The 23,232-nt window shown below is 32.7% G+C and overlaps 1 protein-coding gene across 1 annotated transcript in view; it reads right to left on the reverse strand.

The window, feature by feature from the left end:
• LOC129233675 (soluble guanylate cyclase 88E-like) overlaps positions 1–23,232 on the reverse strand; it is a gene marked incomplete at both ends in the record, with an annotated part of 107,593 nt that overhangs the window by 39,094 nt on the left and 45,267 nt on the right. Inside the window, 2 exons of the mRNA XM_054867655.1 lie at positions 20,890–21,019; positions 22,807–22,891. Coding sequence (XP_054723630.1) covers positions 20,890–21,019; positions 22,807–22,891 — 215 coding nt within the window. The remainder of the gene's footprint in view (positions 1–20,889; positions 21,020–22,806; positions 22,892–23,232) is intronic.

Consider the following 23,232-nt stretch of genomic DNA (forward strand, 5'->3'; position numbering starts at 1 on the left):
AAAAATTAGTAAAATAAAATAACACAAGATTTCGACTTTCTACGGCATACCATTTTTTAAGTTATGTGAAATACACACAATACACATACGTACAAATACGCACAGACGTATATTTATACGTACTAAAGACAGCACTCAAAATAATACATTGGGGGGTGTTCAAAATAGAAATTTCAATTGCACATAGTTTAAAAGTAGGGTCAGCTGAAAAAAAAAAGAAATATTAGGTAAATGGAAAGAAACTCCATTACCACACTCGCGATAATTTTTGAAAGTAAACTGGCGGTGAGTAAAGACTAGGTATCGCTTGACTAGGGAGAGGTGGCGGATGATCTTGAAGTCGAAACATCTGAGGCAGTGAGAAGCAAAGGTGTGTAAGTGGACATTTTCAAGTTTTGAGTAAAACGCGTTTAAAGATAACGTCCTAGGTAGGCTTTCATTAAAAAGTTTTTCTAAATCATGTTGTGAAACAGAACCTACAAGGGCTACTAGTACCATCTCTTGCCCCAAGACAGAGATTACCATTTCTACTGGTTATCTTCAAATTTTTAACTTTGCCACTTACATCACTTTGCTTCTCACTTCCTCATTTGTAATACAGTCAAGCCCGCGCAATAGAATATCAGTTAAAAGAATTAAAGTAAGGTTACGCTTAAAGTAATACATTTTTAATGTACCAAACAGTTAATGTCTAGTATTTTAATCCCGTTTAATGAATGTCTCGCTTATTAGAATAACTTTTCGTGGAAATTAGGCTTTTCCATTTAACGGGCTCTACTATTTGTAATAGGTTTTATGTTATTATGTTGTAATAGACAGGATCAGCCAGAAATCGCCTCTTATTACTCTGCGCTTTCTAGATCAATGTTTCTTAATTTCTTTAGTGGAAGCCTTTTTAATGCTTCCTTTTTTTCATGGAACCCCTGGTTTTTCCTCACCAGTTTGCAGTGGCATAGCCAGGATTCTGACTCGGAGAGGGCCCATGTTTTTACCTCAAACGGACTATCATATTAACTATTTTTCATTAAATCGCTACTTAAATAGATTTCATTTGCAATCATGCTAATTATTGATAACTGCTAGTTATTATTTGTTACTGTAAAATACCAATACACTCCTATCCTGAGCATTTTTAAAAGGGACAAAAAACCTCAGAATTTATGAATGTGTTATATTTTTTAAATAGGAAAAGAAATAGTGTTTTACCTAAAATGGTACACTAATAATTCACTTAACTTTGCACACAAAAAGTTTTTGAACCTTAAAAATTAAAATGTTTTTAATTTTTCACCAATTTGTTAGTTATTTATAAATCATGGACTTAGATGTTAATATGACGTCCGACAGAGTTCTAACATTTATACGCCCTTGACCAGTACTGCTCCTAAAATTGATCTTCACTCGTTCAATGTTGAAATTGTCCTCTCAACTGCTGCCACAGATACTTGGAGAATGGCTAGTATCAAGAGCAGAATATATGAAAATGACGTCAAAAATCGTAATTTTAGGCAATATTTGGTAATGTTGTAGGAAAAGGGATTTGATGTGACTCTCAAAATGTTTTAAATATTGAAATCACTTTTAAAAATTGTTGGTAATATTAGGAGATAAAAAGTTTCTTCCGGAAATTTTTCGAAATAGAAGTTTTTAAAATGCATAATTAGACTATCTTTGGAGACATTAGGTGTGAAGGAGGTGTTTGGGATTAATGTAGGAAAATTTTTGAAGTTGAAATCTTGAAGGCACAATTTCAGGCTGTTTTCGATGGTCTGAAATTTGCATTATTTTAGGCAACAAATAAAATTATTCCTATAGTGACTCACCCTGATAGGTAATAACACTTAGGTTAGTATGCGAAAGTAAAAGTAAATTTATTTTTAAGTTTAAAAAAGCGTTAATCAATTTTTTAAAGAACAAATTTAAAAGGTGTGAAAAGAATACATGAAAGTCTCATGGAACTCCTGAGAGAGCTCCGTGGAACCCTGGGCTTCCGAGGAAAACAATTTAAGAAACGCTGTTCTAGATGATTTCGTTGCTTTTTGCTTGTCCTCTTTGTTAGCAAAGCTGCATAAACCAAGTCTATGGCTCCAATGACTCAGAGCATATCGAACACATAGAGTGGATCAACATATGAATCAAGACAAGCGAGGATATGGTCCGACGCAGCATAATAAGCTACACTTAGGACACATAGGATGGTCTTTTACTTTGTCTTTGTATGCCATAGATTTCATATGACTAATGCGAAAACGAGATATGGCAGTCTGCTCCTTCCTGCTGCAACGGAGAGACGGAGAACCACCAGGACGTTTACTCTGGTACCAGAAGTGCACATAGTAGTAGCACATAGATTGGATCAACATATGAATCAAGACAGGCGAGGATATGGTCCGGTGTAGCCTAATAAGCTACACTTAGGACACGTAGGATGATCTTTTACTTTGTCTTTGTATGGCATAGATTTCATATGACTAATGCGAAAACGAGGTATGGCAGTCTGTTCCTTCCTGCTGCAACGGAGAGACAGAGAACCACCAGGACGTTTACCCTGGTACCAGGAGTGCGCTGGTGACCGGAGTGCCCCTCAGGTGACCATGTGGTAACCAAGGGGTAAGATAGTGCCAATGTATCCCAACGCATGTCCTAAGAGGCGCCGAAAAAAGGTTGGCTGTAGGGTCAACAGCTCTCTACCCCGTAAAAAATTCTTCAAGAGCTGAGTCAGACTTCCACCTCTTGGTGCTCCATTCCTCGATGAACACGGAAGCTGTGCTTCTTTCCTCGACTATGGCTGGCTGATTCTGTCTATTGCAAATGATAGAAATGATGTTTCCACTTCAAGGTCATCCACCATCTCTCCGTGGTCAAGCTTTAACAGATAGAAGACATTCTGAGAGTTTTGCGTGTTTCTTAACATTTCCTTGGGCGCAATCATTGTTTGAAGATGACACTAAGCTGTTTTTTTTTTTTTTAATTTAGTGATCTTACATTTTCCGATCCAACAGGTCTACAAATGCGAAGTAACTTGTTTGATCTAGTTTTGCTTGTCATGTGGCAGGTTACTTAAGACAGGTTTTTATGACATACATTGGTATAAATATTATCTAGACCTTTCCGTATTATGTGTCTAGGCGTTCTCGTTTTTCCAGTATGCGTGCCACACTTACACAAACAATATATTTTATACATGAAACAGTGAGAAGCAAAGGAAGGTAAGTGGCAAAATTAAAAATTTGGAGATAACCAGTAAAAATGGTAGTTGAACCTCTCCTCTGTCTTGGTGCAAGAGATGGTATTAGTAGCCCTGGTAGTTGCTGCCATACAGCATGATTAAGAAAAACTTTTCAATGATAGCCTACCTAGCAAGTTACAGAGAAACCTGTGTAAGTTGACCACTTGCGGTGCACTACTTTAGTGGTCAACTTTAGCAGGTGGTCAACTTATAGAGGTTGAATTATATGATAAGATCTACTTCTGTGCTTGAAAATAGCGGTCAACTTACAGGGGTGGTCAACTTTACAAGTTTTACTGTATCTTTAAACGCGTTTTACTCAAAACTAGAAAATGTCCACTTTGCTTCTCACTGCCTCATATGTATAGAAGATAAGTAGATGTTTTCAAGCATGTTTGTATTTAGTTATATGTACATGAATATATTGAACTAATATTATTTTTTAAAAAAATATTTCGAATTCCAAAGGACTAATATAAGAATAAACTTCCTATTTATATATTTTATAACATTTATTTTTTTCATCATTTATGATGTCAATTGTTTTAAACTATCTTAAGCTTTTTCTTTCAAGGACAGGGGTTCTCAAAATCCTAGGGAGAAGGATAGTAGAGAAAAAACACTAAGAGCGTCAGGACTTAGGAAAGAATTAAAGAATTTTCGCTAAGCTTTACGAACATACATTAGCGGCAGGGGCGGATAGAGGGTCATGGATATTATGACCCCCGCTATTCCGTTGACTGCATTATCGATCCACAATGTGTTCAATCAGTTTGAGAATAAAATGTAAACGACTGCAGTAATCTTTTTAAATCATCAAAAAAAAATTTTTTTTTTCAAAATTCTAATGATTTTTATTGCTTATGAAATGTATTAAGTAACGTTTTTTCCAATTAGGTGCATTATTCCTGGGCGATTTGGTGCTTTTTATTGACACCCAAGCAGCTTCAGTGATATTTCGTACACAAAACCGTAGGTTCGTTCGTAGGGAGTGGGAGGGAGGTTCATTCCTCAGTATGATCCCCCCTGAAATGGTAGTCTGTGGCCCCTGCTTAGAGGCACTTAATATTGCAGTTTATCTTTCCCATTAACGTGGCTTCGTTATTGACGCAGCTGTCAGCTCCCAGGTGATTAATTAGTTATAGATAAGCGAAATTTATGCAACGTACACGGAACATTTTACTTCTTTCATAATTAAACCCTTATAACAAACATAATGATTGCGAAATCCCTATTTTACTAAGGATTTTTACTAGCAAATCTTTTATAAGTTATTTTTTTACCACTGAGTATATAAACGTTCTATAAAATAATATAATTGTCAAGTAAGATTTGCGTCATTTGTGCGTAAACACCTTTTTTTACTTCCTTTTACAAAAAAGGAAGTATTGTATTCGCGAAAAAATTTTCACTCAAAAATCGCCCTTAATTTCCATTTTGCTCACCCCCAAATGAATGTTGAGTTTTTTTTTTCGATTCGACCACATGTGGAAAAGTGCCTAAGAATGTATAGACACGCGAAATATCCATTTTGACCATCACCGAGGTAATTACAACGACTTTTCTCGTGACGTCTGTATGTATGTGCGTATGTGTGTATGTGCGTATGTGCGTATGTGCGTATGTGCGTATGTATCTCGCATAACTCAAAAATGGTATGTCCTAGAAAGTTGAAATTTGGTACATAGACTCGTAGTGGGGTCTAGTTGTGCACCTCCCCTTTTGGTTGCTTTCGGATGTTCCTAAGGGGGTCTTTTGCACCTTTTTGGGGGGAAATCATTGTTAATTTCGATGTAAACTCAAGTGGCGTTATAATTTGTCGGACACTTGGCGATGTATCGCCAGTCTTTTGGTCGCCAAGTTTTGTCGCCAACTTGGCGACAAATTTGGCGGAGTTTTTTTTTTTTTTTTTTTTGGTTTCAATTTGGCCATTGTTGGTGATATTTAGAGAATAAATATTGAATCACATTAAAATAGCGAATAATGGGGAAATGACATTAAATTGGAGTAAAAGGAAGTCATGTGATGCACACATCAGCTCGTTTAAATTTAGAACATTTGAGACTATTTTTTTTCCTCATTTAACCGATAAAGCAAAAACAAAAAATAATCCTAATTAATGGATCTATACGTTTATACTTATACGCATGATGAAATATTTCTAATATTTCATTAACTATTGATGAAATATTTCTAATATTTGAGAGCAGAAATTATAGTTTTGAATTCATAGTTTTTTTAATAATGTTTTTGTTTTGGTATTTCAATGATGGATTTTATTGAATATTCAGTACGAAAAAATCCAGTCCATATGAAAATTGCTAAATTTATTCATAAACTAGGCACAATTTACAGAAAGTATTTTATAACTTTTTCTTATCATAAATAAGCACTTTTTTTTTTTTTTTTTGCAATGCACTATTTCTAATATTTCATGAACTATTGATGGAATATTTCTAATATTTGAGATCAAAAATTATAGTTTTGAATTTATAGTTTTTTTTTTTAATAATGTTTTTGTTTTGGTATTTCAATGATGGATTTTATTGAATGTTCAGTACGAATCCAGTCCATGTAAATATTGCTAAATTTATTCATACATTAGGCACAATTTACAGAAATTAATTTATGACTTTTTCTTATCATAAATAAGCACATTTTTTTTTTTTTTTTGCAATGCACTAACGCAAGCTTCTTTCAATAACCCGATACTACGAGTTTTTTTCTCATTATTTCTTAACACTTTCAATTCAGCATCAATTTTTAAATTATGTATAGCTAAATTACGTATAATATCTTATAAATGTATAACAGCTGGCATAATCTTTACTAATAATAAAGCGGAAAGTCTCTCTGTCTGGATGTCTGTTGGACGTCTGTCACGCGCATAGCGCCTAGACCGTTCGGCCGATTTTCAGGAAATTTAGCACAAAGTTAGTTTGTAGCATGGGTGTGTGTACCTCGAAGCGATTTTTCGAAAATTCGATTTTATTCTTTTTCTATTTCAATTTTAAGAACATTTCCCGGAGCAAAATTATCATAATATGGACGAGTAAATTACGAAATTGTCATGACGTGGAATGGGAGAGCGAATGAACATAGCCAATTGGCGAGAAATTCGTCATCCATTATTTGTAAATATACAGGCGAACCGAATGACCTTTTAATTTTCAACTACGGGCCACGCCGTACGGATACCACTAGTAATTGTATATATTGGCAAATTATACAAGTAGTTTAACCTGAATTATCTTTAAAAATATTTTAATAATGAATAATAGAGCTTAAAACATATGATTAAAAGAAGTACATTGAAATGGCAAATGCAGTGTATTCCTGACCTTGAACTTGTGTATTCCAAACTGAAAGCAACCTATGCAAGGCAATATTTATTAGATGTGGTCTGTTTAATTCAGTTTTAGATTTTTTAACGTTCTTCAAGTAGATTTTTGGTGTCTGAAAACTAGAGGCGTGGGGTGGGGGACACGTCACGAATGACTTTTCCGTCCCCCCCCCGTCCATATTCTTTACCCCTTTCATGCCTAGTTTTAAAAATATTGGCCCCCCTTCAGGCTCGGACCCGCGCCAACAGGTATATTTGCTTCAATGGAACTATGATTGGCACATTGCTTTTTCCTGTACCATAGCCATTTCTAGACTGAGTCAATCAGTAAAGTTTGCCGAGAATTGCTGCCGGCTAATGTAAAAGATATTTAATGTATAAACTTGTGCTATATATAAAACTGTTTTATGTTGTCTTTCCAATGAAAACAACATTTACGTACCTTATTTTTTTTTGTCCAAGGATTAAATGCCCTCAATATTTTGGCTCACCTTGTAAACTGAATGCTCAGACATGTTGCGCAAAACTATGGGCACATTAGTTTCTTTCAAAATTATAGTTGAGGTTAAATTTTCACAAAACTTGCATTTAGAAGTTTTTTGGGTTTTTTAAATGAGCAATTATTTTATTACATCGTTATTTTTTCAGTGAAAAAACATTTTTAAGACTTATTGTTTGAAATTGATTGGCAAAAATATACTTCGACAAATTTTCACAAACCTTAGTAAAGAATGCAAAGGTCTGTTTTATTGAACACCAGAAAATGTGACGACCATCCTTTAAGATGCAGCAAAATGTTTAAACTCCTCAAAACGATAAAACAGTTACTGCACAAAACAAATGACGTTGAAAATACTAACACAAGAATGCAAAAGGATTTACAACACTTTTACATTTTTAAAATCCATAGTATAGCTCCTCAGAACTGACTTTCTCGAATATGCAGAAAACAGACGCAGTAAGTACGCAAAAGTACACTGAAAATGTATCAGAGGCTATAAATAATAAATGTTAGTCTTCCTTTTAACTAGAAATCCCAGAAGTTCTAAGCTTTATTTGCCAAAGAAGATTTCAAAAATAAACAAAAGTGTTCGAAAAGAAATGCTTACATATACATCTGAACAAAGCTTACGTAAAAAAAACTGTTTTACAGTGAAATGCTATTAATATTAACTAGCTACGCTAAAGAATACTGCTATTGAAATAGTATTTATGTTATTATTTTTTATCAAGAGTAAAACACTTATATGTGATTTTCCACATGTACATGACTAGCTTAAGAGAAATGGGAAAAACAAATGTGTACTGAATTCAATTACGAGCTTTATGTTTATACATTAAAAAACTACTTTGACCGCCAGTTTTTCTCCTGATAATAATCATGTTCATGTTTTAATTTATGTGTATAACACTAAAAATACACTTGAATAAAACTCTACCTTGGAAAAATGAACAGCAGAATCTACATTTATTTTATTTTTATTTATTTATTTTTATTTTTTATTTTGTAATCTATTATATTTTAGCTTTATTGTAAAAACTTGCGTGTTTGGTTTGTGCTGAAAACATAGCACGAAAACGACGTCTAATTCCAACATTTTTACAGGGTGTTTTTTTAGAGGTATAGAACTTTAAGTTGGCAACACTGATATGTGTGCCATTTTGATAGCTGTCACTTGTTTTGTGTTCAGTTAGGTTTGCCATTTCAGCATGAATAGACAACAAGGCGGTGCAACATGCAACACAACGCGTGTCACAATTGATTTATTGAAAGAAACGTTCGGTGAACGAATAATTTCGCGTAATGGACCCGTGAATTGGCCTGCAAGATCACGCGATTTCACACCGCTGGACTCCTTTTTGTGGGGCTGTGTAGAGTCTTTGGTCTGCACCGATAAGCCACATACGATTGACGCCTTAGAAGAGAACATTCTCATTCGCCACCGTATTACTGACACATGGCCTCTATTGCTGCAAAAAGTGAGAAAATTGAACTTTCCAATTGGACTTTCTCCGAGCCAGCCGAGGTGGCCATACGCCAGAAATCATATTTAAATGAAAATGGCAAAGAATCATCTTCGAATAAAGTAACATTCATGGCAATTAACAAAATTTAACTGTGTTTTATTTGAACCTAAAATTTTCTGCCTCTAAAAAAAACCTTTATATTGTTTGTGTGGAGTCAAAAAGGCGTTAATTCAAATATCTCGAAAACTCACTGTTGAGTATCTCTCCACTTGGGAGACCTCTCCATTTGTGAGTGCCTCTTCGCTTGTGAGATGGCGCTGGCTGTTAGTTGCCATAGTTACCATATTTAGTTTTGGCTTTTTTCTGTTGTTCTCATAGACTAATAATAAGAATAGACCGAGCTATGGCAACCCTTTGCTGCTCATGAACCAAACCATGTGACTAGTGGATATCCTAGCAACAGCGGGCGTTGATCGTAGCAGACGATCAACTACCGCGAGAAATAAAATAAATAGAATTGATGGAACGCGGAATATTTATGGAGTCCGATTTGTAAATTGGTTATTCTAAGTTGTAAATATTTTGTTAATATAGTGAGTTTTTCGTTTAGATAGTATTGTGCATTTTCTTTAGTCAATTTCAATAACTCTCTAAGCAATTAAAGATGCAAGCGCCCAAATAGAATCGGCAAACGGTAAGATTTTTACCTACAATTTCAATTTAAGATTCCGATAAGTACATTTTTGCGTTAACGCAAAACGTTTACTCCATTACGTTCACGCCAACGCTGACGTAGCAGTTCCAAATGAAATAAAAGTTACTGAAAACTGTGATCAAAAACTAATTGCTAATGTCAAAATAATTCATAACTAAAAGAAAAACAGTTCAATCTCTGCACCTGGAAAAAAATTATAATGAAAACACATTACTTAAAATACATGTCGAGTGCCAAACTATAGATAATGTTGCCATCTAGCAACCATGCTGCCAAAGTTTTCGCCAAGCCTTCCATCAGTCACATGATGTATCCATGAACCAATTTTTTCGTCAGCAAGTCTGGGAAAGCTCGGTCTACTCTTATTATTAGTCTATGGTTGTTTTAAAGATGTGAACAAAAGTTTTCAAATGGTCCGTCGATGATTTTATTAAGGTTGCTTGTGCAACAACACTTTTGGTCCTTTACGAGTCAGGAGGACTAGATCTATGGATATTTACGAGAATAGTAGTTAAATATTCTAAGTTCATTATGCACTGTGTGTGATCTTCGAGTGACTTCGGTTTGAGTTTACCGATTTGCGTCGAAGCATTGTGCTTACAATTGAAGCGAATCCGAATGGTAATGTTGTTATGCAACTTATTTCTGGATAATTTATAATAATTAGTGTTTTTTGAGTCAATAGTGCTACCTGCCTTGAGATAGAATTGTCTAAACATGCCAATTACCGCCTTAAAACAAGCTCTGGCAATGAAACGAGTCCAAAAGGCCCAGTTAACCAAACTTGCGACGAAATTACAAGAAGGTTGTGATTTTAAAGATGTCAATATTTGTGAAAAGAAACTTGCATCCATTATCGATGAATTAAACGAGTGTTTTGATTATCTTTTTACTAATTCCAAAGACGATGAAATAGAAATTTATTCATCAGAACAAGAACAGATTTATGACATTAGGGATGATATTAATTTCAAGTTAAACCGAATCAAACGCGAAAATGATGATTCGAAACAACCAGTCTCGGTTTCAAACCAGAGCACCACCGTGAGATTGCCAAAAATATCATTGCCTGTATTTTCTGGGAGTTTACATGAATGGCTTTCATTTAGAGATATTTTCAATGCAACTATTCATTCAAATAAGGAGCTGTCAGAGGGAATAAAATTGCAATACCTAAAATCCTATCTGAAAGGTGATGCCTTACGAATTATTCAGTCTATATCTGTAGTAGAATTATCAATTAGCGTGGTCACTGTTAGAAGAACGCTATTCGAGTAATCGCGAACAGGTGTACGCACATTTAAAACGTTTTATAAGCATTCCTAGTATTCAAAATGAAAATCCAAACGCAGTTTTGAGTTTAATAGATACTCACTTTTGTACATACTGCATTTTAACTTCCCACGGCAGTATTCTGCTGATTACCCGGTCATACTGGACAAGAGCTTATACGTTTTCATGCAGAGTTGATATTGCATTCCTATGACTAATGTTAAGATTGGAGGGAGCATTTCTTTTTGACTTTACTAGGAATTTAATACTCCCGGTGAAAAAATCATTTTAGTATCAATTGTGCGAAAGGTTTCATTCCAGCAACGATTGCTCGAGAAAAATATTTTGATTAGTTATGTTTTAATGAACAAGCAAGTGAAACATATGACTGCAAGCTTTTATTTTAAAGTTTCACTAATAGATATACGTTCATTATTTTTCCTAAGAAAAATAACTTTAAATTGATACATCAATTCTGCAGTTTAATAAAAATCAGCAGTTGAAGCAAAAATGAATACTGCCACAACGAATCAAATTAATATTTCTGAAATTGGAGCTTCTTTAAATTCTTTTATGCAATGTTGAAAATTGTAAAATAAGAACTATCCTTTTAAAAATAGTACTTGAAAATGTATATTCGTTATACCGTATTTATCATTGTGGTTTAAATAATGTTTGGCATGATTTAAAAACAAGAATGATGTAGTACAAGAATGATAATCGATCCAAATAATTATCATGGTAAATATTTACTTACTCGAAGAACAAATGCAAATGTACAATTTTTAACAACTTGATACTTTATGGTCATTAAAAAAAATAGCCTTGTAGATCGAATAGAACGTCCTGTAATATGTTAATGATGCGTAAAAAAATTTGATTTTGACCTATGTAAATGTACTTGCAACGGATCAGAGCATATGTACTTATTATCAAACAGTCAAAAACATATGTCCTTAATTTTAAAACATAGTGAAGAAACGGTTTTTTTTTTAAGGATGAAATGTGAAATTACTGCATTGTGTAAAATGAGCTATTTAAATAGTAAGTTCAAAGTGAGGTAATTTTGAATGAAAATTAAGGAAATAAATGTCAAAAATAAACAATATTACAAGTTTTTATGCGCAATTTAAGCACATGAAAACATAAATATAATATCTATTTATTATGCTTATAACTATGCATTGCTTTTTTTCTTTCTTTTTTTTTAAATTTTATTTTCCCGTACGTGATTTTTAATAAAGAAAAACTCGAAAAGAGCAATTTTTAATAGCATTCATATTTTCCTCTGTTTTGACAAACCCATTTTTTTTACATTTTTTGCAGAATTAATAATAACTTTAATTAATAATTCTGATAACTTAATTTTTATTTATTAAAGCTTTCTGGTCTTCTGCCGTCATAATTTCTTCAGATGTCAAAACTAATTTTTGAAATATTCATAATAAGTTTGTAATGAAAAGTCATTTTTGATTTCCTTCTCTTATATTACTAAAATGCATCGTTGAGGTTTGCTTGATTATATTTTTTAAACAATAAATTTTGTGTACAAGTGCTATTAGAGTTGACACGTTTTCTCACTCAATGCATAATCCCAAGGGTATTCAATTTCAACGCGCTTTCGAAGAAATAAATGGTAAGAATGTTGCATTCGCGAATTTCAGCTGGAAATGGATTCTAGTTAAAAATTCTTTAAGTAGTTTATGTAATATTTATTTTTAAAACATATCCTTTTGATAGCTTTAACGAGAACTTCCGCCCAAAACTAAACAAGCCTAACTTTCCCGTATAGCAACATCGACTTTCCAGTATCTAATCAATGTTCTCTTTATTAGCTATGACAGGAAACTATGTCAAAAATACGTTTTTAACATTTTTAGCTGATTTCTAGAAATAAAATATGCCTTGCTCATCTAATGAAATAGATACGTGAAAATAACGAAACGGACAAATAATAAAGTAGTAGCATATATTAAATGAAGCAGTTAAACAATGCAGCTTACGCATTTATTTCTATAATAAAAAATATTTAATAGATTACAAAAAGAAAAAAAAAGAATTAAAATTAAAAATTGTATCAAAATAAAAACATTTTATCAACATAAAAAAGAAAGGAAAAAAAGTAATTAAATGTACTTAAGAAAATAAATAAATCATAATAATATGTTCAATTAAAATATATATATGTATATATATATATATATATATATATATATATATATATATCATGAAAAACTCGTCTGCACTGCTCTTTCTGTTAATACATAAATGACTTACGAATTTCTTTTGTATATCCTGTTACGAAAAGTAGGAGAAATAAATTAAAATTTTGACACTAAAAGGGCCAAAACGAAACAGTTCTACAACTACGAGACATTTTCCTCCCATCAACTCTAAGTTTTGATTCTTTAAACTATGAAATTAATACAGGGTTATAGTGCTCACTTTCTTTCTCTTTAATGGAGGAATATATGGCAGATATTTTCTCATTTCTAAAAACTAAATAATTGCGAAATACTGCTGCTGAAAATATTGTGATACTGGTCAGTGAATCTGCAGAAAAGTATGTGATGCAGACGCAGGGTACTTATTTAAAAGAACAACTTTGTACTCACGATCATCATGCCTTATCTGAGTCATGATTTTAACTCCAAGAGGCAAAAAGTTGTTCAGAACCGTAAGAAAACTATGTTAAAAAGGTCCAAATCCTTTGGTTGGGTGGATGGGAAAGGTAGAGGGGAACTCGAAGTACAGTCATTTCTTCGTGGTGGATTTTGGGTTGTTAATGTAATAAATTATTTAATAACATTACAAACGAAGAATTCATTTTAAGTGCATATTTTATTGCGAAAAGTAAAATGAGACTCTAGAGAAAAAACTTTTACAATATGCAATAAAAAAAAGCCAAAAAAGCCAAATTCTTGTTAAATTTCAAAAAACTTCCCCGGCTTTTGCGCAACCTAATAATCGCAAAAGAATGTAATTGTTTTAAAAGATTGTATACGGAAAGGCGTGTTAGAAGAAAACATTTAAAAGATCTTAGCACAAACATGTAAAATTCCTGCGTTCTAATTTAATTTGAACGTTACATTTTTTTTCTTCTTTTTTTAACATTGAAGGTTTGGCGAGCAATACAGACATAACTAGATTTTTTTTTACCACATTTAGAATTCCAAAGAACGACTCTTTTTTTTTTTCAATTATAAGTTGTTTTTCTAAAGTATTCATTTTTTATCCCACCCAAGTCTTTGAAATTTTCGTGACTTGTACTTAACACATTTCAATTGTTTTATGAATTACTATTATTTAATTAAAGAAAGTATCCCCGTATTCTTTATTAATTTTAAATAATATCGAACAACTTTAGTGTTTTGTATTTTGCTCCCTTGTGACGAGTAATTTCATTATTTGTAGTTTGACAAAAAAAAATTTCCGTATTTTATGGTTACCTTCTGACTTATTTTATTAAGTTCCTTTAAAGTATCAGTTCCAAAAGTAGAGCGGAAGCTTTTGTTTTGTAAAACTTCGTGAAATTTCTTTTCTTTCTCAAAAATTGTTTGTCCATTTACTTGAGCTTTACTACTATCCACACCTCACAATACCCTTTTGTATCATCGTCAAAAATCTTACAATGTCGTGTTTTTTCTTCTTGAATCAAAATCATATGCGAGACAATATGCTTTTCAACTTTACTTCAAAAGTTGGTTTGAAGCCACTTTTTTCTGACTTTCTGCTGTTTTTTAATAATGCTGCTTTGCAATTTGTTTTGTTCCACAGTTTTAAGACCAGATTGCATTCTTTATCATTGAATTTTAAATCTGCTTCAGAATCACCATTCCTTCCTTCTTTTCTTACTGTTTCATTATTTTTGTAATATGCTTTTCTGTCGTATTAAGTTGACATATTTCGTCCCCGTACTCGATTTCATCCCCTACGCTTATCTGGTTTGACGCTAGGTGTCATTACTAGAGTTTTTTCCCTCTCTCTCTCGCTCTCTTTCTTTCTTTTTTGCTTTTTTCCCTTTCTTTTCTTTTTTTTTTTTTTTTGCGATTAAGAGTACTATTTATTCACAATATTTATTTGTGGAACTTTCATGATTCTAGTCCTTTGCGTTGCCGTTTGGGAGCACTTATTCTGATTTTTGCAAAGAGAGTTATCCAAATACTTCTTGTAAGTGCGCTTTTTAGCCTACTTTCCCAGTAAAAGTCAGAGAAAAATGAAAAAAGCATGAAAGAAAGTTTAATACATCTTGAAAATATTACAAAAAACAAAAACAAAAAAGTCGAAAAAAATAAATAAATATCGAAAAATTAAAAATTAGAAAGTAAGGTATTGAGATGGGGAAAAATGTCTGTCGGTCTGTCTGTCTGTCCCCCCTAATAACTTATGAGTGAATAGTCCGATTCGAACCTTTTTTTTTTTTTTTTGTTCGAAAGATCTCGGCGAGGACACCTCATTCCTATATTTCATTTTTTTTATTTGAACTATGTTTTGTTCAATTTTGAACAGTTCAAAAAAACTTAACATTAGCCCTTACGGGGAAATTCAAGGCAATTCCAAACTGTGAGGCGAATTTGCTTCGAGCTTTGTAAGAAAAAGCTTTTGATGAAAAACTTGTATATAAAATGTCTTTTTGATTTGAACAATTTTCCGTTCAATTTTGAACGGTTCAAATCCTTTAACATTAGCGCCTACGGGGAAAGTCAATGCAGATTTCGTACTTGAAGGCGGATTTACTTTAAACAAGTTTTGTTGGGAATAGCTCTTGACGACAAATTCCAGACTCCGAGAATTTAGGGGCACCTAACTCCGACTCCGGCTCGTGTGCTCGACAGTTAGTCCGACTCCGACTCTGACTTCGTAGCTTTGGCAAAAATTTATACACGGAGGATAAATGACTGACTCCGATTCTTGGATATTCGACTCCGACTATTTTATCTCAAAATGAGATTGACTCCGACTCCGACTCCGCAGCTATGGTTTTAACTGTGAAATAATTATTGGTAATATAACTTGTTTTTATTTTCACGCTAAAGTTTTAATTTAGGTATTCAGTTTTCGGCGTATAAACTCGATGTCATTTATGTTTCTACGTAAAGGTATGCGCAGACGATTTTTTTTTTTTTTTTCTTTTTTTGACAGTGAAAATTATTTCTTTAAGTTGACATTTTATTGTTTTTATTTATTTTGGTAAGTGCGTTAATTCGTTTAAAAAATTATTTTTGGCAACAGGGGAAAAGAAACGATTTTTTTTTTTTTTTTGATATGATGTTATTTATTTTAATGAGCTTATTAATTTTAATTATTATATTTTCATTTTGAAAGCTGTTAAAGAATTTTTTTAATAAAAAAAAGTGTTAGCTGCTTTGTTTAAAAGGTGGTGCTATTTTATTTGTTCGTTTATTTCTTTATTTTTTTACGCATCTGCTTTTTTGGATGAGTGAAGAATATTTTATTCCTAGAAATTAGCTTAAAATATTTAAAAAAATATGTTTGAAACAATTTGCGATTTTAGCTATTTTTGAGAATATTGATCAGGTATTAGAAAGTAGTATGGGTATACGGAAAAGTAGGCTCGTTTAGTTCTAGAAGGAACATTTAGTTGAATAATTATAATGAGTTTATTTAGTTGTATTTGACATGTTTATTTAGGAAACACTATAGACTGAATGATTTGAGCGTTTTGACAAGTTTGATTCACTTCACGTAGAACAACAAGCCGGTTTCTGTGAATACAAACATGGAGAAATATAGGTGTGTTGCTCTAAATGCGCCTCGTGACAACATGAAATGTGCTCCGGGGTGGAAGAGTTTAAAAAAAAAAAACATTTGTGAAGCTTTTTGGATTGTTTAATCTTTAAATATTTGTATTAAAATGCACAGTTTGTGATAGTTTTCTGTAATACAATTCTTAATCTCTACTTGTTATAATTACCTGGTTTTGAAACCATTATTACTCTTTTTACAAGGTATAATGGAGGTGGACACAATTCGGATTATTATTTTTAGTTCTGGTAAATTGAATTTAAAAAAAATAAATAACGGAAAACAAATTATTTGGCATATGTTTAAGCTCAAACACCATGCTCCATGACTTTACTCTCCTTTTTCTGAAACAACTCCAGCACTATGACAGAAATAAAAAAAAACTCTAAAAATGCCTGAAAAATGACTTTTTCGGCGCAAATTCCAAATTTTCATATCTATTGAGGCACCCGTTATTGTTGTTTGCTGTAGGGCAAGATAAAAGAGGAATGATGGACATGCGAAGAATCGACTAAGCCTCATTGATTGTAAAGAAATGTGTTCAATGTGTTAACCGAATTTGAATTGGGGATGATTTTATGCACTTGAAGAGTCGAAACCAGTTCCAGCAAAACAGTTGAACTTGTGAAGTATTTGAGAGCAGCAGTTACAGAGAGTAGATGACCAGACTAACCTCAGTCCCAATGTCAGAATTGGGATCGTCATAGGCGGCTCAGTTATCGATCTGAAATGATATCTGCTAGAGTTTTTTTATTCCAGTAGAAGAGCGACAGCACGTCAAATTTCCTTAAAACTTAAACCAAAATCAATTGTGAAAGTCTCTAAACGAACTACTTGCCTGACATCACACCATATTTCCCATAGAAGGTGACGAGTTGTCCAAAATCCTCTTTGGTCTACATTGAACAAAAGCAGATGCCCTCGGTTCGCAAAGAACAATGATTGGATGGTAAATGAATTGGAAAGGGGTTATCTAGTTTTACAAGGAGAAAACAGCTTATAAGTATGGATCTCAACTGCATTGCCAAAGCACTTCAAGATAGTTGAGACATTTTTATGGTATGGTTTAGGGGATGTTTTTTGATATTGTACGGGTATTTAAACTTTTGTAGAATAGTATCTGAATGCCCAAGGGTGCCTAAGTATTGTAGTAGGTCAAGTACATCCTCTTATATCAATGGCCAACCTTGCTAGTAATGGATACTTTCAGAAAAATAATCCTGCCTGGAATATAACTGAAATTGCCGGCAGATATTTCGAAGAGCGTCAAAGATAATTTAACTGATTTGTTGGCCTGCACACCACCAGATCTTAATTCATTTGAGAATCTGTGGATGGTATCGAAGAAAAAACATTAAACAGCTAGATACAATACCTTTCAATCTCAAGGAATACGATAGTTCAGTTCATCTATATGGTCTCAAATATTTCATAGAACCTACCAACATCTCATGCAGTTCATGCCTAAAAGATTTTATATATGTAGTATTGCTGACAAAGGGTGGTCTATCATAAAATTGAGGGGATGATAATAATAATTAGCTACTCAGTGGGTAGATAGATAGATATGTAGGTAAGTAGGAAGATAGGCAGGTAGGTGATTAGCTGGTAAATAGGTAGGTTGATTGGTGAATAGATAAGTAGAAAATATGCATCGATAAATACAGGCATATGTAGATACAACGTGGTAGAAATATCAACATATATTTTTGAGCGTGTGAAATACAATAAACACATTACATTTGAAATTCGATATTTTGTATTGAGTTTTGAAATCTTGGTAAAACTATTTTTTCGTTTGAAAAAGTAAAATTTTCGTTAGCATTCAAGTTTTATATTCCCAGACAGAAGCACATTTTGCCTGACTTAGAAAGTTATTTTCATTTTTACAGCCCTGTTATAGTAGCAAGATACAATTGTTGTTAAAATAACAAGTAAACACATCTCAAAAGTGTTGAATTTCCAGAAATATTCTCCGACAAATATATGTTTTCATGTATTGTTTTCATATCAAATTGAAGATTACTATAAAATGCAACAAAAGAGCCGATTCAATATTGTTTGCTCTCCGTGAGAAAACAATGATTTCCTCGAGAAACTTAGAATTTTGCATCTTTTTCCCTTTGATTCCGGTGAAGTGACGGAATACATCTTACATCAAATTTTATTTCTTTATTTTTTGTTTACTTGTTGTTTAATGTCTCATGAGCCTTAGCATGAAAGCGGCTGTTTGGCTACTGTTAAGACTTGTGTACATTTAGCATTCACATCCTTTCTAATCACAGTAGAACAGCGTTTTTCAATTTCTTTGATAAGTGTAACCCTTTTAAGCAAGTCCTGATTAACGCACAGGTATACTAGGACTAAGTCTGGGGCCCCATCTTCCTAAGAGGCCCCAAATTTTACTTAAATAATTATGCAAAGCATCATAACTATATAAAAAATACATGTATTCATAAAATAATAATTAAAACATAATGACTTGTTAATTGGAAAAAAATCCTTAAAAGAGAATTTTTATTCATTCTGCCAATAGCGAATTTACCACGTCGCAATTATTCATAAATGCACATGATAAATGATTTTCATAGTTTGATAGACAAAAAGGCTCTAAAAATGCATTCCGGCGTGCCCCAAACCTGCAAATCGACTACTGAACTTCGCTATTGAGCCTTCATGGGGCCTCCTAATTATTGTGGACCTAGGATCTCACTTTTAGTTAGTCGGGCACTGCTAAAGCAATAAAAAATATTTTATAGCTTTAACATAAGATCTTTCGTTTGCGCATACGACTGAAATTGAGCTAAAATATCCTGCTCAATCTAAGGCGTATGCGTGAACTAAAGATCTTATTTAAAAGCTATAAAATATTTTTTAGGTTCAAACTACGCTATATACTGACAATTTATAGCTGTTGCATATGAAAAACACAAAAAAAAAAATAAATAAATAAATAAAAACTTTATCATTTTCTGAAAATTTAATTTTTAACATATTTTTTCAAACTTTCAACCCTATGCGCGAACTGAAGATGTCTACTTAGAATTTTGTTTAAATTTTGCCCCAATTGAGGATGTCAAACGACAGCTTTTGAGAGGTAACGCTATTCCGAAATAAAAAATCGTTTTTTTTTAGAACCACCCTACAATACTCCTCCCGCTCTTCTTTCGTGAGGAATGAAGCCCTATTTATAATCAACCTTACGTTATTCTATTTTCTCTGTGGCTAATTCGGAAAATAATTATAGAACCCCCGATTGATCTCCGTGGAACCCTAGGGTTCCGCGGAACACAACTTAAGAAATGCAGCAGCAGAGGACAAGGTACTGCTCTTTTTGCTTGTTAAACTTTCATAAGCATGTTTAAAGATAGGGTTCATTTGTTCTGTAGTAACTTCTAATTCGATAAAGGTATTACATTGTAGCACATGACATTATTCAAGATTAATATAGTTATCTCATACAACAGGAACTGTAGAATAAAGACAAAATTGATCTTTTCCGAAACTAAACTATAAAACACTGTAGAACCTTAAAACCGGAATCTAGTGAACAAAAGTCGGTTTCTTTAACCCTTCACTGAGAACAATATCACTCGTGATATTACTGCTTTGAAGATTTTTATAAAATTAATGGGGCTGTTAAAAACTTTTTTGAGCAATCACGAGTTGCTTATTATCCTCACTTTGATTTTTCAGATTACCATGACGAAAGGAATAAGTCTAGGTCTTAGATTTTTAATACTTGTTTAGAGAGACGAACTTTCACAGTCATGGTCGCAAATGGTCAGCGGTTAGCAATCTTTTTTTTTACCGGACAGGAGCTTTAAACAGCTGCTAATCATTTAATAATTGATTATATTACTTGTTTTTTTTTTCTTTAGGTTTTTGCGGTTGACTCTTTATATTCTACTTATTACTATCTGTGAAAGAATTTTCCGCTTTGGGATTGATAACACTAATATATAGGGATTGAGAGATAGAGAGTGGCTCATTTTTCCATCCATGGATTCTCGTCGCAAAGGCAAGGTTTTTTTTTTTTTCACTTTTTTCACAAAATACATATTTTTCTTAAATCATGTCAAATACCTATATTATGTAATATTAGTCTTTGAAGAGCATTTTTCAATAAAGTTAGTCTGACATTTCATCTTCTTTTTTATTTGTTATTAAATAATTTCAAAAGTATTAGTCTGGAATATTGGAAGTGTCATAACCCTTTTATTTTTTTAGCCTACAAACTTGAAATTTCGTCTATAAGATACTCTATACCATAGTACACTGTGTACCAAATATAAACATATTTGGTTCAGTATTTCATAATTACGACTAAAGGGGTTAAAAAACGAGATTTTTTCTGTAAAGTCACGCTTTTTTTAAAGAAAAACGCTGTATAGATGAACTAATTTGCATCACTCAAGAATGGTAAGAAATAAAAATACTATAAAGGTATAAGCAGTAAAGAGACTTATGTCTCTAAAATGGCATCTGTAGCAATAGCAACGCCATCAAGTAATTCATAGAAAAATTTGGTAATGACATGTGATCATTCACTTATTGAAACTGCTCTGAAATAAAACTCGAAAACAGGAAGCTTACCTGATCCAGTGCCAGTTTCAGTTCTGCTGATTGTTGCTGTCCAGCTAATACCATATCTCTGCTGAAATCATGCATGCTAAGATCGTTGATATAGAGCCCCGTGTGAACCATCGCATCAAGATCGCGCATCCTGGAACAAGCAACCAATAGAAATCGTATTCGTGACAAACAGAAAAAATATATATAAATAAAACAAAGAATATATGTGTATATTCAGTAACGTACCGCCCATTAGCCGGGCTAAAGCAGAAAGATCTTTTTATCAGTATATAACATACATTTTTAAATATACTACACTACAGTATACTACACTAAAGTATACTACACTAACCAATGGTTTCTTAGTGGATCAGTGAATTCTTTCGGTATTGCGTCAATTCGTGTGTGTGTGTGTGTGTTAATTTAATCAATACAAAAGAATACGTACACGACGAATATATTGAAAATATTGAACTTAAAATCATGAATATAATTTAATAGGAATAATTTCGCAACATCTTGGTACTATAATAGGACAAACAATGATAATAAGACATGCAACGATTAATATAAACTAGTTATAATAATAAAGAAATGTTTTCAAAATGAATGAAAGTAATCTACATCAAAAAGGAATCTTAAGAAATAATGTATAATAGCACTTACCGTCAATTAAACGATGAGAAAGAGTTGTGGAAATTATATTAAAAATACAAAATTAATTCTAACAATGATGAATAAAGAGCAAGAAATATGTGTGGTACTGTTAGGCAGGGGCAGATACAGGATTTCATTTTGGGGGGGAGGGGTCATGGCCAGGGGTGAGAGTGAAAGCAAGTAAAATTTTTTGAAGACACTCTGAAATTTTCAAAAACTGAGAAAATCCCCCTTCTCCTCCTCCCCCCCCCCTCCCCACTGTAAAAAATTTAAAATTGCATACAAAAATTATTGAAACAACCATTTTTAAAGTTTTTTTTAAATAATTTTTCAGGTTTTAAAATGTGTTGTGAGCACTAAATTTTCGGAAGCGGCAACCATATGTAGATTATATAGTCTCACGTAAGGCAATTTTCTTAAACTTGGGTTACATTTAATTAAAATAATAATAATTAAAGTATATCACTTGGTTTGATCTCTGGGTTGACCTTGTAAAAGCCTTGAAGGGATAGTATGATATTTCCTGTTCCAATGGTGAACTTTGAATTTGTGTTGAAAAAAAAAGTTTCAATCCTGTTCAAATTTACATAGCGACTTTGAATAAAATGGGCATCTCAGATACGAGTTGAAAAAAACGTATAGGGCTTGTTTTGATATTTGTAATGGAACCTGAAAGTTACAGATCTAGGCTTGAAATAGAGGATTGTTTAGTATAAATTCAACAGTCACACACGTTTTTACTTCAAAATACGCAAAAACACAGCGCAAAGGCTAATACACACAGAGCTAAATACATACTCTCCAGCGCATGGCGGATACGATTCACAAGCAAAAACTAACTCTCATTCAAATGCCACACGGCCTTTATACTCAGCAAAGAAATATCCAGAAAATCCTATTTCGTTCTACCACTTTCTCATACTTTCTTTTTATTCTATTCACAAATCTTAGCGTTCAGAAATGGAGGGACCATATATTTCATTCGAATGTAAGGGGGCTGTATAAAGATTACAAGAAACTATTTGAAGGTTACGTTACTAAGACAATTTTAGATGAAAAATAATGGAATAAAAGCCAAATTTAGCCAGATTACAAAAAATTAATCATAAAAAATGATTACTATTTACAGAATTTGTAGCACTATCTTGAATTTAAAATATGTTTCGATTTCTCTAATAAGAAATATCTAAAAATGGTCCTTTTTCAAAATTGTGTGTTTTTCAGCACAGTTGCTGTTGCAATTAAACATTTTTTTACTGTAAAATACACAAGTTCACTTACACTGGAGTTCCCAGATACACCATGCTTTGCCATTCTTCCATGTACATCATCTGGCCTTTGAGATGCAGCAGTCTATCCTCCAGTTCTGGAGAAAAAGAAATAAATAAAGAGAAAATATAGAAGAGAAAAGACGAATTCATATTGCATGGGAGAGTGGAGCTGGTTGTGACATTTTTTAAACACATCGGCATAAGTTTTTGCATGATTGATTAATTTAAATAAATATAGGTTTATATGTAGAAGTAATTATGATGCTTTATTATTTTAAAAGATCACTAGGTACGAGCCTATTAGAAGAGACATGAACATTGAACAAGTCAATTATGAGAAATGAACGGCGTAACTTTTAACCCTGCACCCGGTTGGTTGTTACACTAACGAGGGGCAAATTGTGATAGTAAAAAAAGCTAAATCTAAAACTTTTTC

The sequence above is a fragment of the Uloborus diversus genome, unplaced genomic scaffold (assembly GCF_026930045.1).
Source record: "Uloborus diversus isolate 005 unplaced genomic scaffold, Udiv.v.3.1 scaffold_612, whole genome shotgun sequence".
Lineage (NCBI taxonomy): Eukaryota > Metazoa > Arthropoda > Arachnida > Araneae > Uloboridae > Uloborus > Uloborus diversus.